This window comes from Telmatherina bonti (assembly GCF_933228915.1).
Source record: "Telmatherina bonti genome assembly, chromosome: 13".
Classification (NCBI taxonomy): domain Eukaryota; kingdom Metazoa; phylum Chordata; class Actinopteri; order Atheriniformes; family Telmatherinidae; genus Telmatherina; species Telmatherina bonti.
In genome coordinates, this window is record NC_136611.1 from 14,623,478 (window position 1) to 14,647,698 (window position 24,221).

Genomic DNA, 24,221 nt, shown 5'->3' on the forward strand with positions numbered 1-24,221 from the left:
GAAAGACGAGGAGGATGTGAGAACTTCCTCAAACTGTTTGCAGTTTCGTCCTTTGGGACCTGGTGGTCGTGCCTGGTAGAAAAAGAGAAGCTGCTGTTCTGCATTTCATCTGACAAGAAATGATAGTGTTTACCTGAACTGGTATGATAAAGTGATGCAGGGACAGAAAGATCTGAAGCAAAGCACACAAATCTTAAAATTTTAGTACACTTGCTTTCACGATGTTGTCAAAAGAGTTATTTGTGAGCACACAATGAGTGTGATATTTTATTATCTCTCATTTAGCAATAAGTAAACTCACTTTTAAATATTCCCTGAATCCAAAATGTTCTATTTTCAGAAGGGCTTCTGCAATAAGCAGAGACAATGCTTCACTAATTCAGACAGACATATAAAGGCTTTGTCTGGGACACCCACTGTGTCCGTCACTACTGTTTGATCACAGCCTAAAAGACAGAAGGGGAGAGGTATTTTCTCTTCCTCTTCCTCTGCTTTGAAAGAGAAGCAGAGGGAGAAAGGCAAGCTTTTTGAAACAGCAATCATCGCTTGCATGGCATGTGTGTGTCCACCAGAGAGGATTAAAATCAAACGGTCGGGCTCGTGTTTTTTAAGAGCACTACATTTGTGTTACATAGAAGGCACAAATGCAAGGTTGTTTTTTTTCCACAGATTCTGGTTTTTATTTGAATCATTTTCAGATAATCAGTTACACTTCTACATGACAAAAATCTCAGACAACAACTCCTCAAAAATAGCCAAGAACTAAATTAATTCATCCACTGGCATAAAAGAGCAAAATCACAGTTTATTTCATGAAGACACTTGATCTTCCTCCATTCAGTGTCTGTCAAAATCTTAATTATTACTTTCAGTTAATTAAAGGTCAACTTTTAGCTCAGTATCCCAAAAATAAACAAGCATAGAAACAAAACTAAAATGTCAAAGCATGCACAATCATCTGAACAATAACATTTTAGATTTCACCATTAGCGAATCACAGTTGCTGTAAAGTTGCATAATTAGTTGAACATTGACCATTGGTATGTAAAAAAACTAAAACATTAAATATATTTGTTTTTATGTACAAAACATACAAATCATAATTTCCACTCAATGATTCACATAAACACTTTGTGACATTTTATATGTGTAAGCTTCACAGCCTTCAGCTACTTAACCTTTATTTTGTGATATGTTAGTAAATGAGACATGCTGTTTGTCTTCTCGAGCTAGCCTATGACATCCCGTCTGCTTGAATCGCTTATGCTGAGAAATCTACAGACCTCTCCTCCTCAGGAGAGTGTCTCCTGAACATCCTCTCCATTTTCCCGCCAAGAAAAAAAATCAACATTGCCTGAAACCTTCATGTTCTTTCCAGTTTTTTGTTTTCTTTTTTCTTTAAAATTCTTCCTGCAACCCGTAAACTCACTTGTGGGCAAGTGATCCAACAGTCTGTCTTCAGCCTGTCCTAGTTTGTCTCTTCTACATCAGCGGCCTCATAAATGCCACTGAACTGCTGCTTGATTTGCTCTGGCTCATCAGGCTGTTGCTGCTGATCTTCTGAACCGGAGTCATAGTTATATGACTGTCTGCTGAGTTTATTGTGGTGGTACACCTGCTCATCTAGCTCTTCATCAGATTCACATGACGTCTCTGACTGCAGCAGGTCCTCCTGGTTACGTCTGAGATCTACAGATTGTCCTTCTGCTGCTGCCTCGCCTTCAAATGCATCATTGTCTAAATTTTGCTGGTATTTTTCTTTTTTCTGCATCTTGTCTGGGCTCAGTTCACTGGGACACCCCTTCCCTCTGCCTTCCAGATCAGGCATGTACTGGTCCTCTCCTGCTGGCTCTTGTTGGTCAACCTCAGGGCTGTACTGGCTCCTTCTGTACAAACTCTCCTCATCCTCGTCTTGGCAGGAGCTTCCTGGGACACTTTCACCATCAGACTGAGAGAGATGGAGGCTGGGCATACCCGGAGGCTTCTGGGAGAGGTCAAACGGCTCCTCTTGGCTGAAATGGGTAAGGAGGCCCATTGAGGACAGACAGAACCGCCCTCTTTGCCGAAACACTAAAAATCAAAGAAATGATAATTACGTCAAGCAACATTTGATGCTCAAAAATGTGAACGATTTCTAACATGTGTGTCCTTACATCTTTCATCCAGCCCTCTGTCCATGACTCCATGTTTGACCTTCATGTGTCTGGTGAGGTTTCCCTTCAGAGTGAACTTGCTTGGGCAGTACAGGCACTTAAAGGGTTTGCTGTCTGAGTGGAGATGCATGTGGCCCATAAGGTTGTGCATCCTGTTAAATTCTTTCCCACAAAGCTGCAAGACAAGAATTACAGTTTTATGTAAATTTTCATTTGAAATCTAACTTTTATTCTTTTTTCCAACTTTTAAAGTAGTTGTGGAGATACAATTACTTTAAGTAAGTCCATGCAAGAGTTCTGTTGGCTGCATTTGAATCAAGTAAAACCCTGTCACCACTTCCACTCCACATATTAGTCATATTTGTAATAATAACTATAATAACTCCAGTCAATAATGCAATTGTTGATATTTATTGCTACTAAAAAGGAGGAAAAATATAGCATAAAAAAAAGAAACTGAACTGCATATGAAGAGGTTCGCCAGGTGTTTATTCAGTTTGGGCTTGGACCCATTTTAATCATAATGTTTGAATTATCCCAACACAAACATCATAGAGCAGGGGTGTCGTTTGGAGTGACCTTAAAATTAAGCTGGCTTGGTTGTTTTCCCTCTTCTCCGCCCTCATCTTTCCTGTCTTTTTTGTTTTTTTTACCATACAAGCCATTTTTTAAGTAAAACTTCATGCATGACAACAAAATGCGTAAATAATACTAAATTATACACGTTAAATAATACTATTATTGCACATGATCTTCATGAGCTTCTTACATACAGTGAGCAGATTTATCCAGAACAATTATTGATTCTGCCGCAGAAATCCAACTTTATGAGTCACACAATTTCATTTAAACAATACTAAAGTAAACAAAGTTTCCACGACCACTAGAGGCTGTAGTAAACAATATGTTCTCTGTATTATTGTACTTTCTCTGCCAGCTCGTCTTTGCAAAGCCAACATGTAATCATGAATGAATGCGCAGGCATTCAGATGGACACACACCCTTTCTTCCTCCTTCTATCCTTGTTTTCCTCTTTTCCTCTGTCTTCCCCCCTCCTTCTCACTCCCCATCACACACACACACACACACAAGAAAAACAGAAAGCGTTAGAGACAGAAAAAGAGAGGAAGCAACACTGAGACGGGGCCAAGAGGAGAACAGGGAAGGGCAACTCCTGTGCTGTCCTTCCTCTGCATTCTTTTTTATTAGGGTGGTCCTTTCCTTCAGGAGGAGAGAGGGACTGTAAACTGTCCAAGAGGACCGTGAGAAAACAGGAAGCTCCCTCCAGCAGCAGAGAAAGCGAGATGAAATCTATTTGTGGGCCCTGATCTCCGGGGAGGCTGGGGGGGCCATTGTTAGAGAGGCAGTTTGTGCGGCGATATCCTTCCTATGGACAAGGAGGCTCCCACTCCCATAAGCCTCTCTGCTATCTGGTCACCGTCTCAGTTCTCGCACCAGACACCAAGGTCAAAACAGACATTCCAGAAAAATTGGAAAATTCTTTGATAGCAGCTGTCATTCAACATTCCTGTTGACTCCTGCAATAACAGCAGCACATGAAGCTCTTGTCCAAACATCTTCCAGAGAACGATTCTGCAGTAACTTTGTTATGTCAACAAAGATAATTAATTGTTTAAGGGGAAAAAATAAAGTCTAAATAAAATCCCAATAAAATTGCAATCAACGGTCCCCGTCTGACCAACCTTGCATTTATAGGGCTTGATGTCCGAGTGGACGATCATGTGAGCCTTAAGAGTCTGTTTCTGCACAAAACTCTTGAAGCACATGTGGCACTGGTAGGCCCGTATGTTGGTGTGGATGAGAACATGGCGTTTCATGTTGGCCAACAGCGTAAACTCACGACCACAGATGCGACATTTGTGCTCCTTTACCCCCTGAAACGAGAGGAGTGGCATGAGAGACCATCACTTTTTTAGGGGGGGGTGTATATTTGAAATTTGGGATGTTATCTCAAGTTTGTGAATACTTATAAAAAATATGTAACCAAACAAAAGTCAAATTAATATAAAAGAGATGTCAAGCATTCTTGGTTTTACAAATCATTCAAAGCGGACATTTTTGTTTCATTAAAGAGCTGGAACAAGTTAAAGCAGCCTTTGCACACACTTTCCCATCAGATCTAATGGGAAAGTGTGTCCAGACTGAAACTGACAAATAAAAAAAGTTCTTTTAATCAGGTAGAATTAAAAGGGTATTGGCTCTGAGTTGACTCCCAACAAACAAGAAATGAAATATCTTCAAGATGAAACTGTGACAGCAGAAAAGTGAGCTTAAAGCCCCAAATCCAAGTTTTTGTATAAACCCCAGTCAAACACAATGACAACTCTTTCTCCTTCCTCTGATGTAAACCTACTTTGTGAGTGAGTGTGTGCTGCTTCAGGTGGTGCGATTGGATGAATTCCATCCCACACTCACTGCAGATGTACGGTCTGATGTCTTTGTGTTTCATCATGTGGTTTTGCAGCTGACTTGGGTACTGGAAAGTCTTTTGGCACTCTGTGCACCTGCAGGAACAACAAGCAATGTTCATATTCATCTGAATGGAGAGAACAGAATGTTATAACCATCGGTTCAGTCCTGTGGGTATTGAATATGTACTTTTTTTTGCATTTGAGTCCACTCTTGTTTACTTATTGTGTGCAGCAATGGTAGCAGCTCATTAGCTTGGCATAGAATGATGACTACAAGTAATGGTAAAAAAAATTTACTTTAAATGTTGGACTTAGCAAAGAGAAGAAGGATTTTGTGCACACTTGTACAGGGTGGGACCTCGATGGACAGTCAGGTGCCTCTTCAGCTGGGCCAGTGTAGGGAAGTCCAGCCCACACTCCACACACACATTCTCCTGGCCTTTCTCGTGCTTCATTTCGTGGGCGCGAAGCTCACTGGGATAAGCGAAGCCTCTAGCGCACACACTGCAGCTGCAGAAAAAGAGCATGTTAAATATAGAGATTATAGCAAAAAAAAAAAAAAAGAGAGAAAAATGAATAACCTATATGGCTTCACGTCACTGTGTTGCATCATGTGTCTCTTCAGGTGGCTGGTCTGGGTGAAGGCCTTGTGGCACACCTGGCACTTGTGGGGCCTCATGCCCTGGTGTGTGAGAAGGTGTGTGTGCAGGTGGCTAAGCTGCTTAAACAGCTTCCCACAGAGGTGACATCCATGTGGCTTAATGCCATTGTGGCCCAAGATGTGTGTTACAAGGTTATACTTGGAGGTGTAGGACTTTTCACACATCCGGCACTTCCAACGCTTCTGGTCCCCGCCGACGTCCACATAGTAACTGTCGTCCACATGAACGTTGATACTAAGCTTCTCGTTGTTGGTCGTCCCACTTCGAGAAATGGTGTCACCGTTGGCCGGACTAGAGTGGAGGTCTTCTTTGGGGTAGAATGCACCAGGAGAGAGGTGTATAACAGGCCTGGGCATGAAGAAGGGATATGGAAGAAGACTGTGGGGGAGAGGCGGGAAATAAGGAGGATGCAGAAGAAGGGGAGAGGGGGGCCAAACACGGGAAGGACTTAGAGGCTCCTGCTTCACCTGCACAGGTAGATTCACACCTGATGATCTGTGATGAAGCTGCAGCCTGTTGAGCTCAATCATCCCGGGAATGTTTTTAGAAGAAGGGGAGGGAATGGAGCGAGGTGGGAAGGAGAAGGGGCTGTGAGAGAGGTCCACTGTCTTCTTGCTGCTGCTTTCTTTTGCTTCCTCTTCTATTAAGTCCGCAGATTCAGCTCCATGGGCGTCTATTTTAAGAGGAGGTCTTTTACGTTTTTGGGATCCTTCCTTTTGGGTGAAAGGAGGGCCAAGCACGGGAAAGAATGCAGGTGGGCTGAAAGCGCTGTAGGCGTCTCTGGTGGGCGATATGCCAGAGTAACCGGGTGGGGGGAATCTTGGTGGCTTAATATAAAATGGGGCAGGACTTAGGTAAAAACTGCTATGAGATGTTTGCCTTAGCTCATCGCTGAGGGCAGGACTTTGACCTGGTGAGAAATTCACAGCATCTTTTTCCATTTTTTTTTTCTTTCTGTGTGAAACAAGACAGAAAGTAGCTATTACTGTCAGTTATACTGGGGGAACAAAGATTAATTCATTTTAACAAAAGGGAAACTAAACACAATGCATGCATTCAAAACACACAGTAGCTTTTTGGCAAGCCGTGGGGTGTATAGGGACATTAAAAGACCTGTGAAGCCCACTTCTGATATCTGCTTAAGACCACATAACCTCAAATCATGTGAGACTGACAGATCTTTAATTTGACATAGTGAGACATGGAATAAAAAGGACATTGTCTCTTGCTCTTATTCATCAATTTATATCTCAAGATTTTTTTTCTTTTTATAGACCATTGTGGGCTCAACAATCAGCATTCAAGGGGCACTAGATATCGTTACTGTGACTCTTATCCTGCAAACCATTTCCTTACATTTCCCTCACTTGATCACTCATTTATCACTTTCACTTTGTTCTCATCTGTACATGTTTTTAAGGACGTGTTCATGGTTTGGGTTATACTCTCAAATGACTTGGTCAGGTTTTGAAAAGGACGTGTTTCTGTAGATTTTTATTTTAATGCCAGTTCTTGTCACATTAAGCTGATGCTATCCTGTACAAATCCAGTTTCATGAAGATAATTGTTCATATGGCATTGGTTGTATCTTTTTGTTTTGTTGTATTTTAAACTGCTTTTTTTTTTTTTAATTTATTTTTGGTTTTTTGGCAGGGAGCGGGGGGGGGGGGGGTCAATAAGACTACAGGGGAAAAAGGAAGAAATCCCCACAAAAAGCCCTATTATTGCCTAAATACAGTTTCTGAAAAAAATCACATTTTACTTCCAATTTTAAATATCAGACACATGACTTGGGGGAAAAAAATTGGAAAATGTCATCAAGTGACCATGTGTCTGGTTTCTTTTGAGGATGCGACTCGGAAGTTTTGTTTGGAAGAAATGCAAATGGGTACAGCGTGTGGCGGACACCCACGCCTCTCAGTATTCAACCTGAAACCTTTCACTTCTTTCTTTCTCACAGATTTCCTTCTTGCCTGAAATTAGGAAGTTCTCTATGAAATGCTCACCTCTACCTCTGCAAACTTTTCGCTTCTCCATCTAATTTTTTTCTGCTTTTTTTTTTTTCTTTAATAAGAACTTCCCCTGTTTGCCATCACCCACAGTCTTACAGGATGTGGATTTTGCAAACAGCATAAAGATTGAGATCAGTTAAATAATTGGTAAGCATGAGCTGCTGCTGCCGATATAAACTTCTGTTAGTGTGTGTCTGATGTGCAATTGATGATGGTCATGGATGAAACGATGGTGGTGGATAAAGGGGAAGAGCTTTACTTCTGCATAACATTCAAAATAGTCACTAATATACATACAAAGATATATGCATATTATCATCACCATTCGATTCTTGTAGATAGTTTACGGTTGAAATCTATTCAAATCCATTGTAGTCTGACCTCAAGTTCAACTCCAGTGTCTGTTAAAGTTTACATCCCTGTCAACTGTTGCAGAGGCTGTCAGCAAAAATCCAGATAAAGAGCAGCAGGTGAATATTTTGTCCTTATGGATTTAAACCCCTGGTTTAATTTTTCTGTTTTTATCATAAACAAAACAGTATTTAGGTTTTAAGCACTAACACACATTCATACATAAAAAAACCCCAACTATTTAAATAAATGCATACATACATAAAACATCATTATTTTTCTTCTATCGCTTGTTTCTTATAAATGTATGAACTCACAAGCAGAAGAACAAATTTGACCATCATTTGGCCAGTTATCCCACTGTTTTAGTGCTCAATGCATCCTGATCAGACAAATTTTACCTGCTACAAAGATGAGGCTTTTTAAATGGGTTTAAACCTTTATGGAGTGTGAAACAGCATCATGGCAAACAATGAAAAAGCATTACAATGACTTTAAAATGTGGAAGTAAATGTGGAAGTAGTGATGCACAGAGAAAATAATCGACATGCATTGAGCAAAAAAAAGTTATTAGTCTATTTTTAGAATTAAAAGGCAAGCACAAATTTCTCCTCCTTCCTTCTCGACCACTTTAAAGTACCCTGCTGGACACTGCTGTTCTTTACCTCTTCACTGTTCCTGCATAAGTAGCTGCATGAAGAGACCCATGCCTATTTGCCACGTCGTGCATTCCAAACAATCCATTAAAATTGAAGCCCCTCCTCATATGCCAGTCTATGCCATGCAAGTGTGTGTCCTGTGAGGCCATAGGGTAGCCTGTGTGTGTGTGTGTGTGTGCAACTTACCAACTGAGTGTAGCAGTGTGTTTTCTGTGATGCTGTGGATGAAGTGCTGCTGCTGCTGTTGTACCTGAAACTATGTTCTCTTCCTCTTGCTCGTACTGCAACTCTCCTGACAATGAGCCGCCCATCCACGGATAGCATTTGAAGTGACTTAAGAAAGAGAACAGGAACAATCACTTTGTTCTCATTTTTCAGATGAGTACCTTCGGAGAGAAGGAAGGAAGGGAGGGGAGAGGAAGTCAACAAGCCTAGTGCCTTCCTGCAGAAAAATAAGGAAACACTAGATAGACATCTCCATTTCTCTATGAAATAGGGATTCGTACAGCTTTTGGAAGAACATGGGGAGGCGAGTGTTGACGTTTCGGATGCAAACAATGCAATTTGCATGGTTAACAGTTAAAAGGTGGCTTGCTGTGGATCTGTTGAAGCCTTTTAACTCTTTCTATTTTATTTTTGTATCTTCATATGTGAAATAATTTATTTTGTTGTTGCTTACTCCATAGAAGATAAAAAGTTAATGGAGGACTGGAATGGTTGTGGTAAAGTCAGGTGCAGAGTGTTCATAATGATGGTGCTATGAACTGTCGCAGCACTGTACAAGACAAGCCCTTACTCTGTAAGACGTTTGTGAAAATCATTTATTTCTGCTCCATTGTTTGCAGCACTCTTGTCACTAATTACCCTGTCGTCCCTGTTAGTCCATCACTTTTAAAAGTGTAACAAAAACTTAAAGAAAAAGGACAAGAAGTCACTTACAATCAGACAGGGAGGCATAAATTGATAAAACGTGTCAGCACAACCACTAGGAGGCAAGAGTGGCTCAGAGATCAGTTTCCTACACCTCACTGTCCTTTCCATGTTGCATGAACTGTCTCTGGCTGTGATTCTGAATAAATCAACATCCAGCTTGTCATTTTCTCCGCAAAAGTTCGCAGACACTTTCACCGACTCTTAATTGAAATGAGGTGGCAGTTACAGTAATTGAGCTCATATCATTGTAGAGGTGAAGCTGTCTTCTGTGGGTTGTGGCTGATCATTAGCTGTGTTAATTAGCTCATAAAACCAATTAACCTCAGACCCGGACAATATGTGTGACAATTCCTGTGAGGAATTAAGCACGTTATTAATTGTAAAGAAAATATGTATCTCATCAGTTTGCTTACAAACAAAATTCTATAAAACAAAAAGTTGCTGAGCCAGCTTCAAACCTGGCTTCAGAAACTTCAGAAATAGACCTCTTCTGAGGATCTTTGACACTAAATTTCATCTTGATATCACAGGAAAATATTATTCTAAAAAAAAAAAAAAAAAGGAAAATCCTTCAAATGTATGTCTTTTAAAAAATAAAGTGACTTTTTTAAAAAGAGAGATCAAAGTTAAAACACCTTCATTCCTGCTCATAGTTTGAATAATTTCATGTGCACGGGTCCTTCTTGACCTCTCTGTATCACGATCATCTGTGACATGCACGGTCACGCTCCACAAGCCCTTCTTTAATCAACTCCAGCAGAAAAAAGCCAAGCATCCCTCAAAAGTGCCTGGCCCTTTGACCTGGCCTAGTGGTCATCCTCATCTCCAGAAGTGACTATAACCACAACAGGCTCATTAAGGATTTCTAAGTAGCCTTTGGCTTTCTGTGTCACTCTCAAAAAAAGGGCTTTGGAAGTATAAAAGACATGCGAGTGGCACCAGGCAAGACAGACACCTCAGCAATCACCTCTGGGAGCACCTTCAAGAAGAAGCTAAAGAAACAAGTGAGTAGTTTTTATTTCTGAGCATGTGTGCAGCTTAGATTTAGTCACAAATCTGAATGTTTTCTTCATTTTGAACAGAAATGACTGGAGCCGCTGTGTCCGTGGGCCTGCTTTTCCTTTTGTCTGTATGTTCTGCATGTTACATTTCCAACTGCCCTATTGGTGGGAAGAGGTCCATCATGGATGCGCCACTTCGCAAAGTGAGCTGCTTATGTCTTTTATCCATCTCTGAATTTATCTTCAAAGTTTGGAAATTCCAGCATAGGAATCAGCAAATTGTTAATATGAGTTGCGTTAGAAATAATGATTTATTTCCTGCTTCAGTGCATGTCCTGTGGTCCTGGAGATAGGGGACACTGCTTCGGCCCCAGTATCTGCTGTGGGGAGGGTCTTGGCTGCCTTCTGGGTTCCCCAGAAACAGCTCGCTGTGTGGAAGAGAACTACCTGCTGACCCCCTGCCAGGCAGGAGGGAGACCTTGTGGATCTGAAGGAGGACGCTGTGCAGCTTCAGGGCTCTGCTGTGATGCAGGTAAGACATCTGGACGTACATACCTTAAATTATATGTGGAAAACAACATTTTAACACCAGACTGAGAGAATACTCCTAAGAAGTTAAATTTCTGTACTGCAAGTAAAACATTATTGCAAAACTTGCTGTATTTTCAGTCAAATGCATTTCACTCATAACTGTATTATTAGTCAGCAAAAGTCCTGTTTGACGAATACTTTCTGTATTTCACTGATATTTAAATTTATTGACTTTCTTTGCTGACTGAAATAGATCCATTCTGTTTATTGTATTTACTATTTAAGGAGTTTGATGTTTATTTGTTGAAAACTGTCCTATTTATGTCAAGATTGAAATGTGAAGCTAAAAACAAAAAGTATCAAGATAATTATGACTAAAAGAAAAAAATACTAAAAAAAAAAAAAAAAAAAAAAAGGAAATATGCCACCACAAATTATTAATAAAAAAAAAAAACATTTTATAAAAATTAAAAGAGATCATTTCAAGAAGTAGATTTAAACAAAGTAATAAGAAATTTAGGAATAAGTAACAAAAATTTATATATGACATAACCATATATTAATGAAAAAACAAATAGGACAGTGTGTTTATTTTGAACTAATGCTTAAAGTTTCAACTCTGATGTTCACATAACAAGACTGAATTTGCATTTGTGTTCAAATGTTAAAATTTAGAAAGGATTTTGTTCTGTATAAAATCATTATTGGGATAGTTCAATCCCCTTCCAGTTAGGGAGGAAAGCAACATCATATCTCTACTGTTAATATGCCATTTACACAGGTGTCCGATTTTTTTAGTCTGGGATACCCTTGATGCTACAGAGACCATGCAGCGTCTTCTTTTACTTTGCTCAAGCCTTTTCTTTTTTTTCTTTCTTTGTTTGTGGACCTTTTATGAATACATAAAGGGAGCTTGAAGGGCTGCATAATTAAAATGTTACACAGAATTGAGCCAAAATTTGCACATAGGGGTCAGAAGGTTTTAATTTAAATCCATGAAATGTCTAAATAATAAATGTGCATTTATTCTAAAAATGTTTATATTCACTCAAGAGCATTTTCAAACACCAGTCCTTGACGGCCGCTTCCCAGTATGTTGTTATCCTGGTCCAGCATACCTGACTGCAGTTAACTGGTCGTTGAGAAGAAGTTGACAAGAAGCTGCTTCATCCATTTGATTTGATTGTGGTGTGTTGAACCAGAGAAACAACAGAAACCTGCTGGACAGCAGCCCTTGAATAGAAGAGTTTGAGACCCCTGCTCCTAGAGGTTTGGTGGGCTTTTAAGCTATAAAAACCTTTATAATGGCATCTTATATTTTAAATGCTCAATGAAGAATTTATTGATAATAACTGCACGAGACGTAACTTTCAGATAAACATAGAGGAGTAAAAAAGCCATATTTTTTTCTTACTGTAGATCCCACCAAGTAAAAGTAGAAAGTACCATCAAATTTAAAACATGGAATATGCAGGTTGGTTTTCATGCTGGATCTTTATTCATTTATTGCTCTGGTGCGATTCCTCCAAGTCAAGCTGGATATGTTTTAATTTTAAACAGGATATTATATGAATTTCTTCCCAATATGAGGGGCATTACTTCATCATGGTAAATGCCCTCATTTACCCTCTGGTTCTAAAAGTGTTAACATAATGATAATAGCACACCATAAAGTGTAAAGTTTCAACAGAAGGCTGTAGTAAAATGTTTTTTCCTGCTTGTTTGTGAAAAACTGACACAGAAAGCTGCACCACAGACCAGTCTTGCCTCATCGAAGAGGATGGCGATGACCAAACTAGCCCGTTTGAAGGCAGCGACCCCGGTGACATGATCCTCAGGCTTCTCCATTTGGTCGGCCACACGTCTCACCGAATCCACCAATGAGCTGATCCCCAGGCTAAAATGGGATTTGTAGTTCATATTGTATAGCGGTGTTTCTATGTTTGTCTTCACTTTATCCTCTTTCCCCTTGGAGTGCTTCTGTAGAGTGCCTTTGTCAATATATTTTTATGTATGAAAATAGGAATGAATAAGGCCGGATCATCCAACTGTCTGCATGCTGAAATAAAGTTTGGAGAGAGTACAACATGTTGCTCTTCATTTCAAGCCAGTTGACTGAAAAAGCTTGTGCCACATTTTTAAAGCTGTTTTAACCTTCTTTTTCCCCCTCCACTTAGTAAATAACAAGTCAGCATTAGCGTTATCAGGCACTGTGTTGGATTATATGTCACTATCACTGAGCGCACAAAGACAAGAGTCGCCTTTATCTTTCAGATCCTCACTCTGTGTGTGTGTGTGTGTGTGTGTGGAAATTCCAGTGTCACAGTATCAATATTGCAACAGTCAGGACAATTATCTCTCCTTTTTTTTCTAAATTTATTGTTAAACTAAACAAATTTCTAAAACCAAGCATAGAATTTATACATTCATTTTTCCTTAAACTAGCACTTGTCCTGAATAGTTATTTGGACAAATGTCAGTCTGTTCTGTAAGAGTTCTGTCAGGTCTACAAAAATCTTATCTTGGATATTGACATCATCAGACTAAAGTGCATTTGGATCAAATATGGGCCGTAGTTCACATTGTGTAAGGTTGCACTAAGAGTGTTTACCAGCTGCTAAAAGGCAGTGCAAACCAGTGCCATCATTTATTATAGATTTTAAAACAAAAGCGATACATGTTTACGTAAGACTGTATTTCTTTTCGCTTTAATTGCCTCAAATATTGGTTTATTTTGTATTTCTTTAATATTTGCTGCCTGGCAAGTTGATCTGAAAGATGATATTTAACATAAATAACAAAGACTTTGTTTTGTTATGTTATCTAATATAAGAGTAAAATAAAAAAAATAATAGAGCTTCTTTGAGAAAGCTGCTGAAAACTGAGAAATAATGAAAAAGAGGAACAGAAATCAGTGTTGTTGGAAGGAAGCAAGAAGACAAAAAGAGACAAAATTCTTCTTTTGAAAAGGGATGAAAACATCTTAAGTCAGCAGTTGTCGGGGTATGATGAGTGATGTTATGCTCGAGCCCGCCTGCTCAACTGTGTCGATGTTAAGAGGTGGAAGAGCTGTGAGCGCCTTGTGTTGCTTCAGTATGGCAAAAGTAATGTGACCACAACAACTGAGGCCTCAGCCAAGGCGGGACTTGTCAATGGATCAATGCTTAAAGTGTTCCAGTCCCTTATAATTCAACTCTATTAATATGGCAACACAATCAGTATCCCTGTTGCACAAACACCCTTTAGTCCCAATCTTCCCATTAAAAAACACAACAGTTATAGTTAGTTTAATTTAAGTTGATCTTATTTACCTAATTAAAGATCTTTAAACAGCCCCCTTTTTCATCATTTCTGTTAACAACAGAAGAAAACAGGGGCACGTGCTTGAAAACGCATCCTTACTAAACGCTTGAAGATGAGACTGTGGTATCTATGACAGCTGCAAAGTATTGAAATACTGCCAACGCTTCACCTTTGATGCATCACACACTCACAGCCGGCAGATGTTGCTCTTGTGGTTGCAACACATGCTCTGAAAAAGTGAATCAATCTTTTCATGTTTGACATATCAATCTTGTTTGACAAAAAATCCTAACATTTCTGCATGCATAAAAAACAGATTTCTCCTCTGCACTGAGGATTACAAAACTTTGGTCACTTTGCCCTTTACCTCTATTATCGCACCACTGGCCCTTATCGGCTGTTGTCAATCTTCTGTTGCATGAAGTGGACAGGATCTGCCTAATTGGAGTCACCTGTAGTTAATCATTAAATCGCTGCAGTTCGACACTATAAAACAGACAGACATACGCTTCTGACTCTACCTTCACTGTCTGCCATCATGTCTTTCTCTGGGAAGTACCAGCTGGAGTCTCATGAGAACTTTGAGCCTTTCATGAAGGCCATTGGTAAGCTTTGTTTTTTGTTGTTTTAAAAAAGTGTTGCAATGTCTGTTTTTAGAGGGTTGGCAAATGCTATATTTGTGTTCTGACCTAGTTCTCTGTCACAGGTCTTCCTGATGACCTCATCCAGAAAGGCAAAGACATCAAGAGCATCTCTGAGATTGAGGAAAATGGCAACACCTTTAAAGTGACTATTACAACTGGTACAAAGGTCCTCACCAACACATTTACAATTGGACAGGAGACTGAGCTGGAGACCATGACCGGCGAAAAGATGAAGGTAACTGAAAATGCTAATTTAACCCAAATTTAAATCTAAACCTGCACTTTGACTTATTTTTCTCGACTGTTAAAGGGTGTGGTTCAGCGGGAAGGCAACAAGCTGAAGGTCTGTCTGAAGGGAATCGAGTCTGTCACAGAACTTGTGGATGCAAACACAATTGTCAATGTAAGTGGGATGGCATAAGTGGTAACTTTAGCTTGAAGTATCCCTGCTTATGTTTATCTTAACACTTGTGTTCTCCCTACAGACAATGACTCTTGGCAATATTGTGTACAAAAGGACAAGCAAGCGCATGTAGTGTCAAAAATCTGAATAAAAAAAAAAAAAAAAAAAAAACTTGAAGGCAGCTACTGTTGTGTGGTCTTTACTGAACGTGCTTTCACTGTATGCTGCTGGTTTGACAAGGTCCAAACTGCAGGCAAGATGTGCAAAAGGCACAAGAAGTGACACAATAAGGATTTATACCAAAATAACCTGTGTCCAAGATGCCAAAATGGGTTTTTGAAGCCCCTGACAAGTCTTCAGCATGGCTATAGTCTTAAAGATTTGAGGACTTTAATTTAAAGCAGTAACCAGAAATTTCTAGCTTGGTGTGAACTAACTAGGATGTCTTAAATGTCCCTACTTGACGTTGGATGCAAAACTTTTTGCCTGACCTGTGCAATGACTGGCCACAGTAAAACTGTGGCATGGATCTGCAGTAATCTACATGTTAAGAATTCAAGAGATTCTAAAGCCTGTCATTGACTCCTGACAGCTTCTTTCGGAATAAGCTGCTGTGGGGTGGGTATTCAAGGTACTTATCATTTTAGATGTTAATCCCTTCACTGTTCAATGGAAATAGCTAACCTGTGTCTGGACTTTCCGAAGTGAAGACTAGTTTGAAATTGTCCTAAAGCTATATTGCATTTTAATTTGGTAAACTAGCAGCATTCATGGAGATCACTGGGGTAAATGTGCTTAAGTCTAAGCTGTAAAATGTTTCAAATCCAATGGGCCCACTGAAACTTGACTGTCTGCAACATGAATTTTAGTACATGGATTGTGCTTGACAAGAGATTTTTAATGAAAAGTGATACTACAAAATGTGACAGTTATTGGTCATGTGAAAATGTGTAGACTCTCACCAATATAAACAAGCCAGTCCTGTAATCTATTTCCTCCGGTGGAAGAGATTCTTAATTCCCTCCTCCACAGACTTGGGTTCATGCATCATGGTCATCGGTTTGTTTTTCAGAGCCGCCTCTCTCATACTGTGGTAAACATACTCGTTCTGTTTGAACATCCTCAGCTCCATCTCTGTCTGCATACGCATTGCCTGTGAAAATATCAGGAATTGAAATGTCCATGTGAATTTAGCTACAGTTTACAGTTCATACAATAAAGTAACTCTTAGTAACACCAAATGTGGTAATATCTCATCCCAATTACTACAGAAGTGGCTGAACTCTGCTGCTGGTTTCTGCAGCTCATTTGTTCTCACAAACAATGAAATATAAACATGCAAATTGCCTCAAGTATTTACCTCAAGGTCCTTGGTGATGGGATGTGTTGGACCATGTGTGATCATGAGGATGGCGTAGGCCTTGCAGATCATCCCATGTCCCACCTCAATCTGCCCAGCCTGCCAGTGTGTCACTCCCGCTCGCATGGCAGCCATACCAAGAGCAGCATTGTTTGGATGGTACAACTTCCTATCAGTGAAGGAAATTTGAATAAGTTAAAGTGTTTATCACCAGATAATCACTGTACTGAGGTGCAAAAGACAAAAAACAATATAACCAATGTAGGAATATGTCCATGTGGAATATTCATGAGCTTCTTACATGTATCCTTCAACCATTTTGCGGGCATAATCTGCAGCTTCTTCAAAGTACTGCAGGTAAGCTTTCACCTCGCTCATCGTGCTCCATATCCTCAGCAAGTAGATGTGAGTGTCAGCCAAAACTGGCTCTGTCTTCTCGATACACTGTTTGCAAATTTTTACCACCTTAAAAAGAGAAAAAAAACCACATGTTTGTGTTAGTCTCAAAAGGAAAAAAAATATATACTCAGTTGCCTGGTTGTGCAATTGATTTAATGTGATACCTCATGGTAGTCACCGTTTAATCGGGCCTTGTCCATCTTGTCCAGCATTTCAAAGCAGTAATCTGATGCCTCTTTCACCTGCTCCTCTGGAGGCTGTAAGGTATGAGAGAAAATCCAAACACATTTTAATAAAGAAAAAACTGAGAAAGAAAAATTAGACTCAACCAGATTAAAAAAATAATCTTAAACAGGATGTGCTAATTGTTTTTAAAACATAACACAAGACTTGGTTATCTTTGTTTCTGAAGAAGACCTTTGTCCTGCAGGAGGGACCCCATGTAATACTGTGACGATAACAAGACTACCTGTAATTAGCTTTGGCTTTGTCACATTTTTGTTGTTTTCTTAAAGAGAATGGCACAAAAAAAAACTTATACTGACACTGAGAGTTCCCAACATGCTCTATTTATAGCATATGACACATATTTATTCAAACAGACAGAGACATAACCCCATAAGCTGAATGGCTTTAGATAAGGTCAAACCCACTCTCCATTTCTACATTGTTATGAGTGTGTCATATATTTAAGCATGTTTGGTATTTCAGTCATGTAGTATATAAAGATATAAATATAGATATGGACATATATGAATATTTAATTTGAAATGTTAGTTCAAATCAATCAATAGTTTCTTATTCTGTGCACTTCACTCTGTTTCTTGAAAGCACAAGTGAATGCACAGAAGGCTGAATCCATTTGTGAATTATCTTTGCTTAAAATAGTCACTGTAGCTGTCTGCTTCTCGTGTTTCTCGCCTGTCCTTATCACCGCTGTCACTGCTAAATGTGGGTAGGAGTGTTTGGTCCCCTTTGCCCTCTGCAGTCAGTCCACAGACACAAACCTTGACTCCGTCCACTTCCCTTCCCCCCAACTTCAAGTCATCTTTGACTTTGTTCTTGCAGTGTTCGCATGTGCAGTCGAAGAAGTATTGTGTTTTCAGAAGCCTCTGTCGTTCCTCTGACAAATTCAGGTAGTCCACATAGGCAACCGTGATCTCCTCTCCTTCTTCGATCTTACCCAAAGAACGCAGCTCAATCCTGAGGATCAGAAACACGGTTACATGAATCTGAAGGGATTTCGTGTTGTCCTCATTCAGTTTTGTTTGTTTTGTTTTTTTTTAATGATGATGAAAACTCTGCTCCATAGAGTGGCTTTCAGTTCAGTCAGTCCAGATGAAGGAGTGATGGAAAGATATTAGTGAGTGCCAGAAAGGCCTACATGTCACACATCATTACACAAAAGCCATTTCATTGACTTATTGTGAACAAATTACTTTTAAAAAATGTGCATAGATAAACATGATTATTTAAAGGTGCCTTATGTAAGAATTTATTTTTCAAAGTTCAGTCTCTGCTAATCCATTATCTTCCTTTTGCTTTATTTTTCTGTATTTTGGTCACCACAGCTGTGATGCTGTGGGAGCACCATAATCTTACTCCACCACTTTCTACTCCAGAAGACAAAATCACCTTGATCGAGCCTGGTGAAATTAATTAATAAATTTGCACTAAAAGATTAAGTCATTACTGAAATATTTGTAACATAAGTTATGTTAACTTTATGTTTTTTTAAATTGTTTTTTTTTTTTTTTTCTTTTTTTCAATTTTAGGTTGTTGAACACTTGAACACATGCTTCATGCAACAAGCTGGTACTTGCAGCCCTCGGACTATCTTGGGGTTGCCCTTATTTTACATTAAAATACAAATGCTATTTTTGGTCTGCTCGGAACTTACTGCTTCACCCTAAATACATGAAGGAGCATAATCATAGTTCCATCTTGTAGCTGTGAGATTGTACAATCAGTTAAAAACTTTAAATATTCATTTGGTGAAATTCCCAGGGCAGCATCGGTACAACTCTTAGGACAAGTTAAAGAGCTCTTATTAATTAGGGGGTTCGACCCCTCGCCACATTCTCCCACACTACTCCTCTGCCTCACCCCACTCAATGCATATGAAGCAGACATAAGTTAAAATTATGTTTTGTCAGGAGCAACAGCTCTTGAAAATATGAAAGGGTAAAAAAATACTGTAGACCCACAGGGACGTGGAAAAGTGTAGCAGGTGGACTGGTTTGTAAAAGAAAATGGCATTTGCACAAGTGTGTTGTGGCCTGTGGTGCCTTGTGTATCTGTATAGACTATAAAAACTGATTAATCTAGAACTAAACTTATCACAGCACACACAGTGGTTATGTAGCCATGAACAAAAGCATTATAAGTACCCCATACACCATTCAACAACTAGAACCTTGCTGATCAAATTCCTGCTGCAACAATCCCATGCTTTTTCATTTTGTCTCTCATGTCAAAAATATCAACTCCAATTCCACTGTCTTTGACTGCAGATGCTGATTCTTCCCCTGATTTTTAGGTTGACGAACGAGAACTACTTTTGTCAGCTGCAGTATAAGACAGTGAAGAAGATGAAGGCTGTCTCCAGGACAAAGAATAACTAGAAATAAAACTAAATTGCATTGCAATAATATTATAGCTTGATTCTTAGCAACAACTGAACTTTGATGTTGAAATATTTTTAGATAGCACCTTTAACCAAAACATGGAGATATGAAGAGGTGTTAGATGCTGTGAACTAATTCATACAATCTGTCAGACAATGTGAAATAACCAGCAGCACACAAGTGCAACTTCGTGTGCAGACATGACAAGCAGTTAGACAAATGTGCATGTGGCTGAATAAGTGGAAGAAGCAGATGAACCTCTTAGGAGCCTTTTGTTACAATGAATAAGACCAATAAAGGTTAGAACATTTGAGTAAGATTTTGACATTTGATGAGAAAATCGAATACCATCAAACACAGAGTGCTCACAATAAGACGGTCAAAGACATTTTTTTTTAAATGATGGAGGTTATGTGCATGTAGTGAATATATATATATTTATATATAAATTAGGCATTTAATGTCCTAATAATGCTCTCATAAATAACACTTAAAAAGGCTTAGGTTGAGGTAACGCACCTCCGTTGAGAATGAAACATAGTATTCACAGCCGATTGACTGAAAGACAAACAGGAAGCAATTTTACACCAAATGACACCTGACAATACACAAAACTGAACACAGCATGTAAACACGCACATTGGGGGCGTTGATCATTAACTTGGATTTATTAAAGCTGAACAAAAGACTAAATGTTGTGCAGACAGGAGTAGCACGTCATTTTTGTACTTACTTGCCGTGGTTGAGGATCACAGTGCAGTTTGGCCAACAGTCATGGTTGACCAGGCACAAATTAGGAAAAAGACCAACTCCGACTGCCTGAAGACCCTTCTGGTCGCTCACAGTGAAGCCGTTGCAGTTGATCTAAGAGAAAAAGTTAAACACTTTAGATAAAAGCACAACATTTCCCTGCATTGGAATGAGCTGGCAGAGATAATGGAGTGAAGGATTTATGAAACATTTCAATTATGTTAATAGATATTTAGACAGTATGGATAACACAGAGGTCTACTTTAGGGATATCATACAGATTTTTCTTCCATGTTGTTATGCTTAGACTTTACTTATCAATGAAAGACAATAACTTAACCGAAGAAGTTACTTTATTAGTACGGCAATGAGTACTTTAAGTTTTTTAATGGATTAGTTGGGCTTGATCAGAGATTAACTGATTAAGCTACATTGTCTTGTTTGAGGAAGAGACTTATTCAACTATTTATTTGGCCACTAAAAAAAAAGCCCCCTGCTTTGAAACACCACCTGTAGTGTCTGTCTGCGATTTAATGATTAACTACAGGTGACTCCAATTAGGCAGATCCTGTCCACTTCATGCAACAGAAGATTGACAACAGCCGATAAGGGCCAGTGGTGTGATAATAGAGGTATGTCAATTTTGGAACGCACCACTCCAAATATGTGTGAGATATCATTAATGGTGTGCTGCTTGCTGTTTCTGGGCCAGTAGTCCAGGAAGTTGTGGATGTCCACTTTTAACTCCTTCAGTTCATCCTCCTGCATGTCATTGATGTGGTCCTCCAGCTCTTCCAGTGTGGTCAGCTGCATGTCAGACACCACGCTCCCATCCTTGTCAAGGCGCCACAAGATGCGGGCCACCAGTCTGGCCATGCAGAAAAGTAATGAGGAGAATATATGAAATCAGATACACATTAAATATGAAGCAGAGCGGCTACAACTACTGTTTGATTTGGTAAGTAAGCAAGCAGTGACACAGCATGTCTGCTGTCCTGCCGTGAGGTGAAGAAGCCAAAGCTGATACATGTTGATACAGAAAATAAAAACCTTATTTCTTGGTCATTTATTTGATCAATTTAAGCTTAAGTCGCCACCTAAGGTACAATGATACTCTACACAATCCTTGTTTTATCACTTGATATGTACTCTAGTGGACTATAGAACACAAGTTAAAAAAAATTAAAATCTTTATTTTCCCGCTTACCGGATGTTCTCGTTCGGTACTTTTCCATAAGCTTTGATTGCACTGCATTCTTGCTTGTGTTCAGCCCAACCAGCACGCTGGCAAGTTCGATCACAGTAATGGGCAAATTTGCACTGACCGCACCTCTGGAGCTTTTCTTGTCTGCGAAAACAGCTGTGGCAAATACGGTCTGCAAGACTGCAGAGAAGAAGTAGAAGATAAAGCCGATTAAAGACACCACATTGACCTAAACGACTGTCAAGCATATTGGCTTGGCCTTATTTGGGGACAAACAGGTGGTAAGCTCATAAGTTTATATTATTTTCCCATCATATCACATCATACTAAAATATGTTTAGCCTGTCAGTCACATGAAACAGCCCATATAAAGCAGGCATGTGGACTTTGTGTTGAGATTTTCTTCCACATGTTGATATCCAGCCTAGTCTCACCAGTAAATGCAATAGGTACATATTTCTACATGTTAAAAACTTAGTAGTCCCACAAACTATGGTTGTAAATGGTGTGAAATAGAGACATTCATGTAAAAAAAATACCCCTAAGCTGGTAAGAGTTTAATAGGCTCAACAGAAAAATAAAGAATGGAGAGTAAAGTGAAGAAATAATAGTGAGAAGAAACATTTTGCAGAATAAATCTCAAACCGGCAATCTCGTGCATGAAGGTTTGTCAATTTGTCATTTCTGTAATTACTTCATCTATATTTGTATATGGCTGAATGCACAGCAATGAGACGTTAAAAGTAACTGCAATGACTTAGAGTAAGTATGGAGACATTGACCAATTATGTGCTGCAAAATCGAACCCTAAATTGCAACAGATCATTATCAGAAAACAGAAACATTGCTGTTTCACTCTTTGTCATGATTCTATGCCAAGTGTATTGCAACATTTGCAGAAAAACTTCAGTAATTGTCTGTAAGGAAAATGCTGTTATGATTATAAATACTTCTGAGAAGTGAAACAGAAAGCAGTTTAATTTTCTGTGCCTGGCAAATCTGAAAACATTGAGCATACTACATATGAAGGTACTGGTTTAAACCTGTTTCCCACTGCTTTTCTTGTAAATTATTGGAAAAACAGAATATTGTACAAGATTCAATCATGCAAAGAACATGAGGGCATAAAACAACTCACTTAAATGACACAAATTTACAATATCATGGCTAAACGGTAAATAAGAAACGGGTAAAATTGACTTAAATGTCCTCCTAACAACCGGATTTGAACACATCCCCAATGACCCATCCATTACATGCAACACACTTTACCTGTCAAACACAACAGCTGCTAGACTGGCCTCAGAGAAAATGACATCTCCTGCCCAAAACTCCTTGGTAGCCTTCAGCCCCCTCCCTTTCCCAGGTGAGTCAAATATCACCACATTCTCCATTTTAGCTGTTCAGTTCCTGAGTGAGTGAGTGATGGGTCAAGAGAAGAGAGCTACCATAGAAAGACTGGATAGCTGTAGACTAATTTCTTCTGTCTTGTGTTCTTCAGTGACAACTGCACATTCCTCTCCCAAGGTACTAAAATAGCCAAACACCTCTTGAACTGTACCAAATGACCCTAGAAATGGGTTGGTTAGGATTTGTCTCGCTTGTCCACTCAGACAACTAAAGTCTCAGCTGGGCAGATTTGGAACAAAAGCAAGCAGTCTTGTATGGAAAAAGCCCCACCGACTCCTGTTGTCTTTACCTTAGGTATGTTCACTTTCGTGAACGTCTGCTCACACATTTTAATTTTTGTGGTTTGATTGGTTTGCAGAAATCCCCCCACCCCTTGTTCATGATTTGGTAGGTACCTATTCCCAGGGGTTATTTTCGTCCTTCAGTTGGGCCTGTCCGTCACAGTCAGCGGTGAGCAGCTGCTAGAAGTTTGACAGAAACAGAAACACACTCTCTCACTGTTTCTACTCTGTTCTGGTGCTTTCTCCAACACACTGCCCAACCGGAACATGAGTAATGATGTAACACAGGTTTACTGGCACAAATACACTTTTAGGTAAACAACATGGGGGTACACAGGAAATAGGTACCCTGCAAACTAAAATCCTGATGTGGTTTCTTTTATGCATCACAAGTAAAAAATATTCTCATATTTTCACTCACACCCTTTGCATGGCAATGCTTACCACCCAGTATTATACCTACAGATTATAAATTCCATTACTGTATTTTAGTGGTGGTCCCAAAGTTTCCAGATACATAAGAGCTGTCAGGCTGAAGATTTGTTTGGAGTGAGTTGTTCTAATCTCTTTTCCAACCATTAAACAGCTGTTGAGTTTTCTGGGATGTCAGATTTATGTAGTTTTTATGGTTTATATTTATCTAACAGGTTATTGATCTGCACTGTACAGTACTTTTGATCAGTGATGTTTTCTGTGGCATCAGTCCCATTCAGGAAAAAAAAGAATGAGATTAGAAATCAACATACAGGAGGTGGATAACAGGAGGAGCACAAATAATCTGATGTCTAAATTTTCCTATTAGTAGAACCTTGGTGCCCTTCTTGACTTGGCAGACAAAAGCATAGAAAAATAGCATCTAATACTGACAAGATGCAGCTAGAGAAACACGGAGAATATCTCTCTTCAGCTTGCTTGCATCAGTATTGGAGCTGTCAGTCCAACATACACTGTAGAACAGCACCACCTCGTGGTGAATCATGTTTTTTCACTAGTAATGAATGCTTTCGTCATTTGAAATTTTGACACTACAAAAAAAATAAATAAATAAAATAAGAGATATCCCATTAATAAGATTAATTAATAACATTACTGAGATCACATTGTCA

The 24,221-nt window shown here is 39.3% G+C and overlaps 4 protein-coding genes across 9 annotated transcripts; 2 read left to right on the plus strand and 2 right to left on the minus strand.

The window, feature by feature from the left end:
• Nucleotides 1–687: 687 nt before the first annotated feature.
• On the minus strand, nt 688–8,554 carry znf366 (zinc finger protein 366). Of its 2 annotated transcripts, XM_079250779.1 has the most exons (7): nt 8,456–8,554; nt 5,167–6,201; nt 4,928–5,095; nt 4,528–4,678; nt 3,857–4,048; nt 2,154–2,328; nt 688–2,070 (listed from the first exon to the last, which is right to left on the minus strand). In XM_079250779.1, exons 2-7 carry the CDS (start codon nt 6,186–6,188, stop codon nt 1,469–1,471), a joined length of 2,310 nt encoding a protein of 769 aa, XP_079106905.1. In that variant the 5' UTR covers nt 6,189–6,201; nt 8,456–8,554; the 3' UTR covers nt 688–1,468. The 2 variants fall into 2 exon arrangements, with proteins under 2 accessions (XP_079106905.1, XP_079106906.1); XM_079250780.1 differs by lacking the exon at nt 8,456–8,554 and having other exon boundaries at nt 5,167–8,341.
• Nucleotides 8,456–22,943, minus strand: smyd1b (SET and MYND domain containing 1b). 5 transcript variants are annotated; one of them, XM_079250784.1, is made up of 11 exons: nt 22,697–22,943; nt 21,428–21,604; nt 20,875–21,088; nt 20,204–20,334; nt 19,990–20,028; nt 17,851–18,046; nt 17,008–17,100; nt 16,746–16,909; nt 16,445–16,613; nt 16,047–16,237; nt 8,456–8,602 (listed from the first exon to the last, which is right to left on the minus strand). In XM_079250784.1, the coding sequence occupies exons 1-10, from the start codon at nt 22,816–22,818 to the stop codon at nt 16,073–16,075; spliced, it is 1,470 nt and encodes a 489-aa protein (XP_079106910.1). In that variant the 5' UTR covers nt 22,819–22,943; the 3' UTR covers nt 8,456–8,602; nt 16,047–16,072. The 5 variants fall into 5 exon arrangements, with proteins under 5 accessions (XP_079106910.1, XP_079106909.1, XP_079106908.1 ...); XM_079250783.1 differs by having other exon boundaries at nt 8,456–8,655; XM_079250782.1 differs by lacking the exon at nt 8,456–8,602 and adding an exon at nt 12,511–12,631.
• LOC306763842 (isotocin-neurophysin IT 1-like) lies at nt 8,682–12,618 on the plus strand (the record flags this gene model as incomplete). Its single annotated transcript, XM_079250786.1, has 3 exons — nt 8,682–10,406; nt 10,531–10,735; nt 12,476–12,618. Exons 1-3 carry the CDS (start codon nt 10,287–10,289, stop codon nt 12,616–12,618), a joined length of 468 nt encoding a protein of 155 aa, XP_079106912.1. The 5' UTR covers nt 8,682–10,286.
• On the plus strand, nt 12,816–15,174 carry LOC306763843 (fatty acid-binding protein, liver-type-like). The gene is made up of 3 exons (XM_079250787.1): nt 12,816–14,642; nt 14,744–14,916; nt 14,992–15,174. Exons 1-3 carry the CDS (start codon nt 14,576–14,578, stop codon nt 15,100–15,102), a joined length of 351 nt encoding a protein of 116 aa, XP_079106913.1. The 5' UTR covers nt 12,816–14,575; the 3' UTR covers nt 15,103–15,174.
• Nucleotides 22,944–24,221: the final 1,278 nt, after the last annotated feature.

What these genes read in the sequence shown, in the direction of transcription:
- znf366 (XM_079250779.1), bottom strand. Translation starts at nt 6,188, where the DNA reads ATGGAAAAAGATGCTGTGAATTTCTCACCAGGTCAAAGTCCTGCCCTC. An exon ending in AGCACACACTCACTCACAAA is followed by an intron (nt 4,049 to 4,527) that starts GTAGGTTTACAT and finishes CTCTCGTTTCAG; the next exon opens with GGGGTAAAGGAGCACAAATG. An exon ending in TCAAGCCCTATAAATGCAAG is followed by an intron (nt 2,329 to 3,856) that starts GTTGGTCAGACG and finishes CTTGTCTTGCAG; the next exon opens with CTTTGTGGGAAAGAATTTAA.
- LOC306763843 (XM_079250787.1), top strand. Translation starts at nt 14,576, where the DNA reads ATGTCTTTCTCTGGGAAGTACCAGCTGGAGTCTCATGAGAACTTTGAG. An exon ending in GCCTTTCATGAAGGCCATTG is followed by an intron (nt 14,643 to 14,743) that starts GTAAGCTTTGTT and finishes TCTCTGTCACAG; the next exon opens with GTCTTCCTGATGACCTCATC. An exon ending in TGACCGGCGAAAAGATGAAG is followed by an intron (nt 14,917 to 14,991) that starts GTAACTGAAAAT and finishes CGACTGTTAAAG; the next exon opens with GGTGTGGTTCAGCGGGAAGG.
- smyd1b (XM_079250784.1), bottom strand. Translation starts at nt 22,818, where the DNA reads ATGGAGAATGTGGTGATATTTGACTCACCTGGGAAAGGGAGGGGGCTG. An exon ending in GTGATCCTCAACCACGGCAA is followed by an intron (nt 20,029 to 20,203) that starts GTAAGTACAAAA and finishes TTTGTCTTTCAG; the next exon opens with TCAATCGGCTGTGAATACTA. An exon ending in CCATCACCAAGGACCTTGAG is followed by an intron (nt 16,238 to 16,444) that starts GTAAATACTTGA and finishes ATATTTTCACAG; the next exon opens with GCAATGCGTATGCAGACAGA.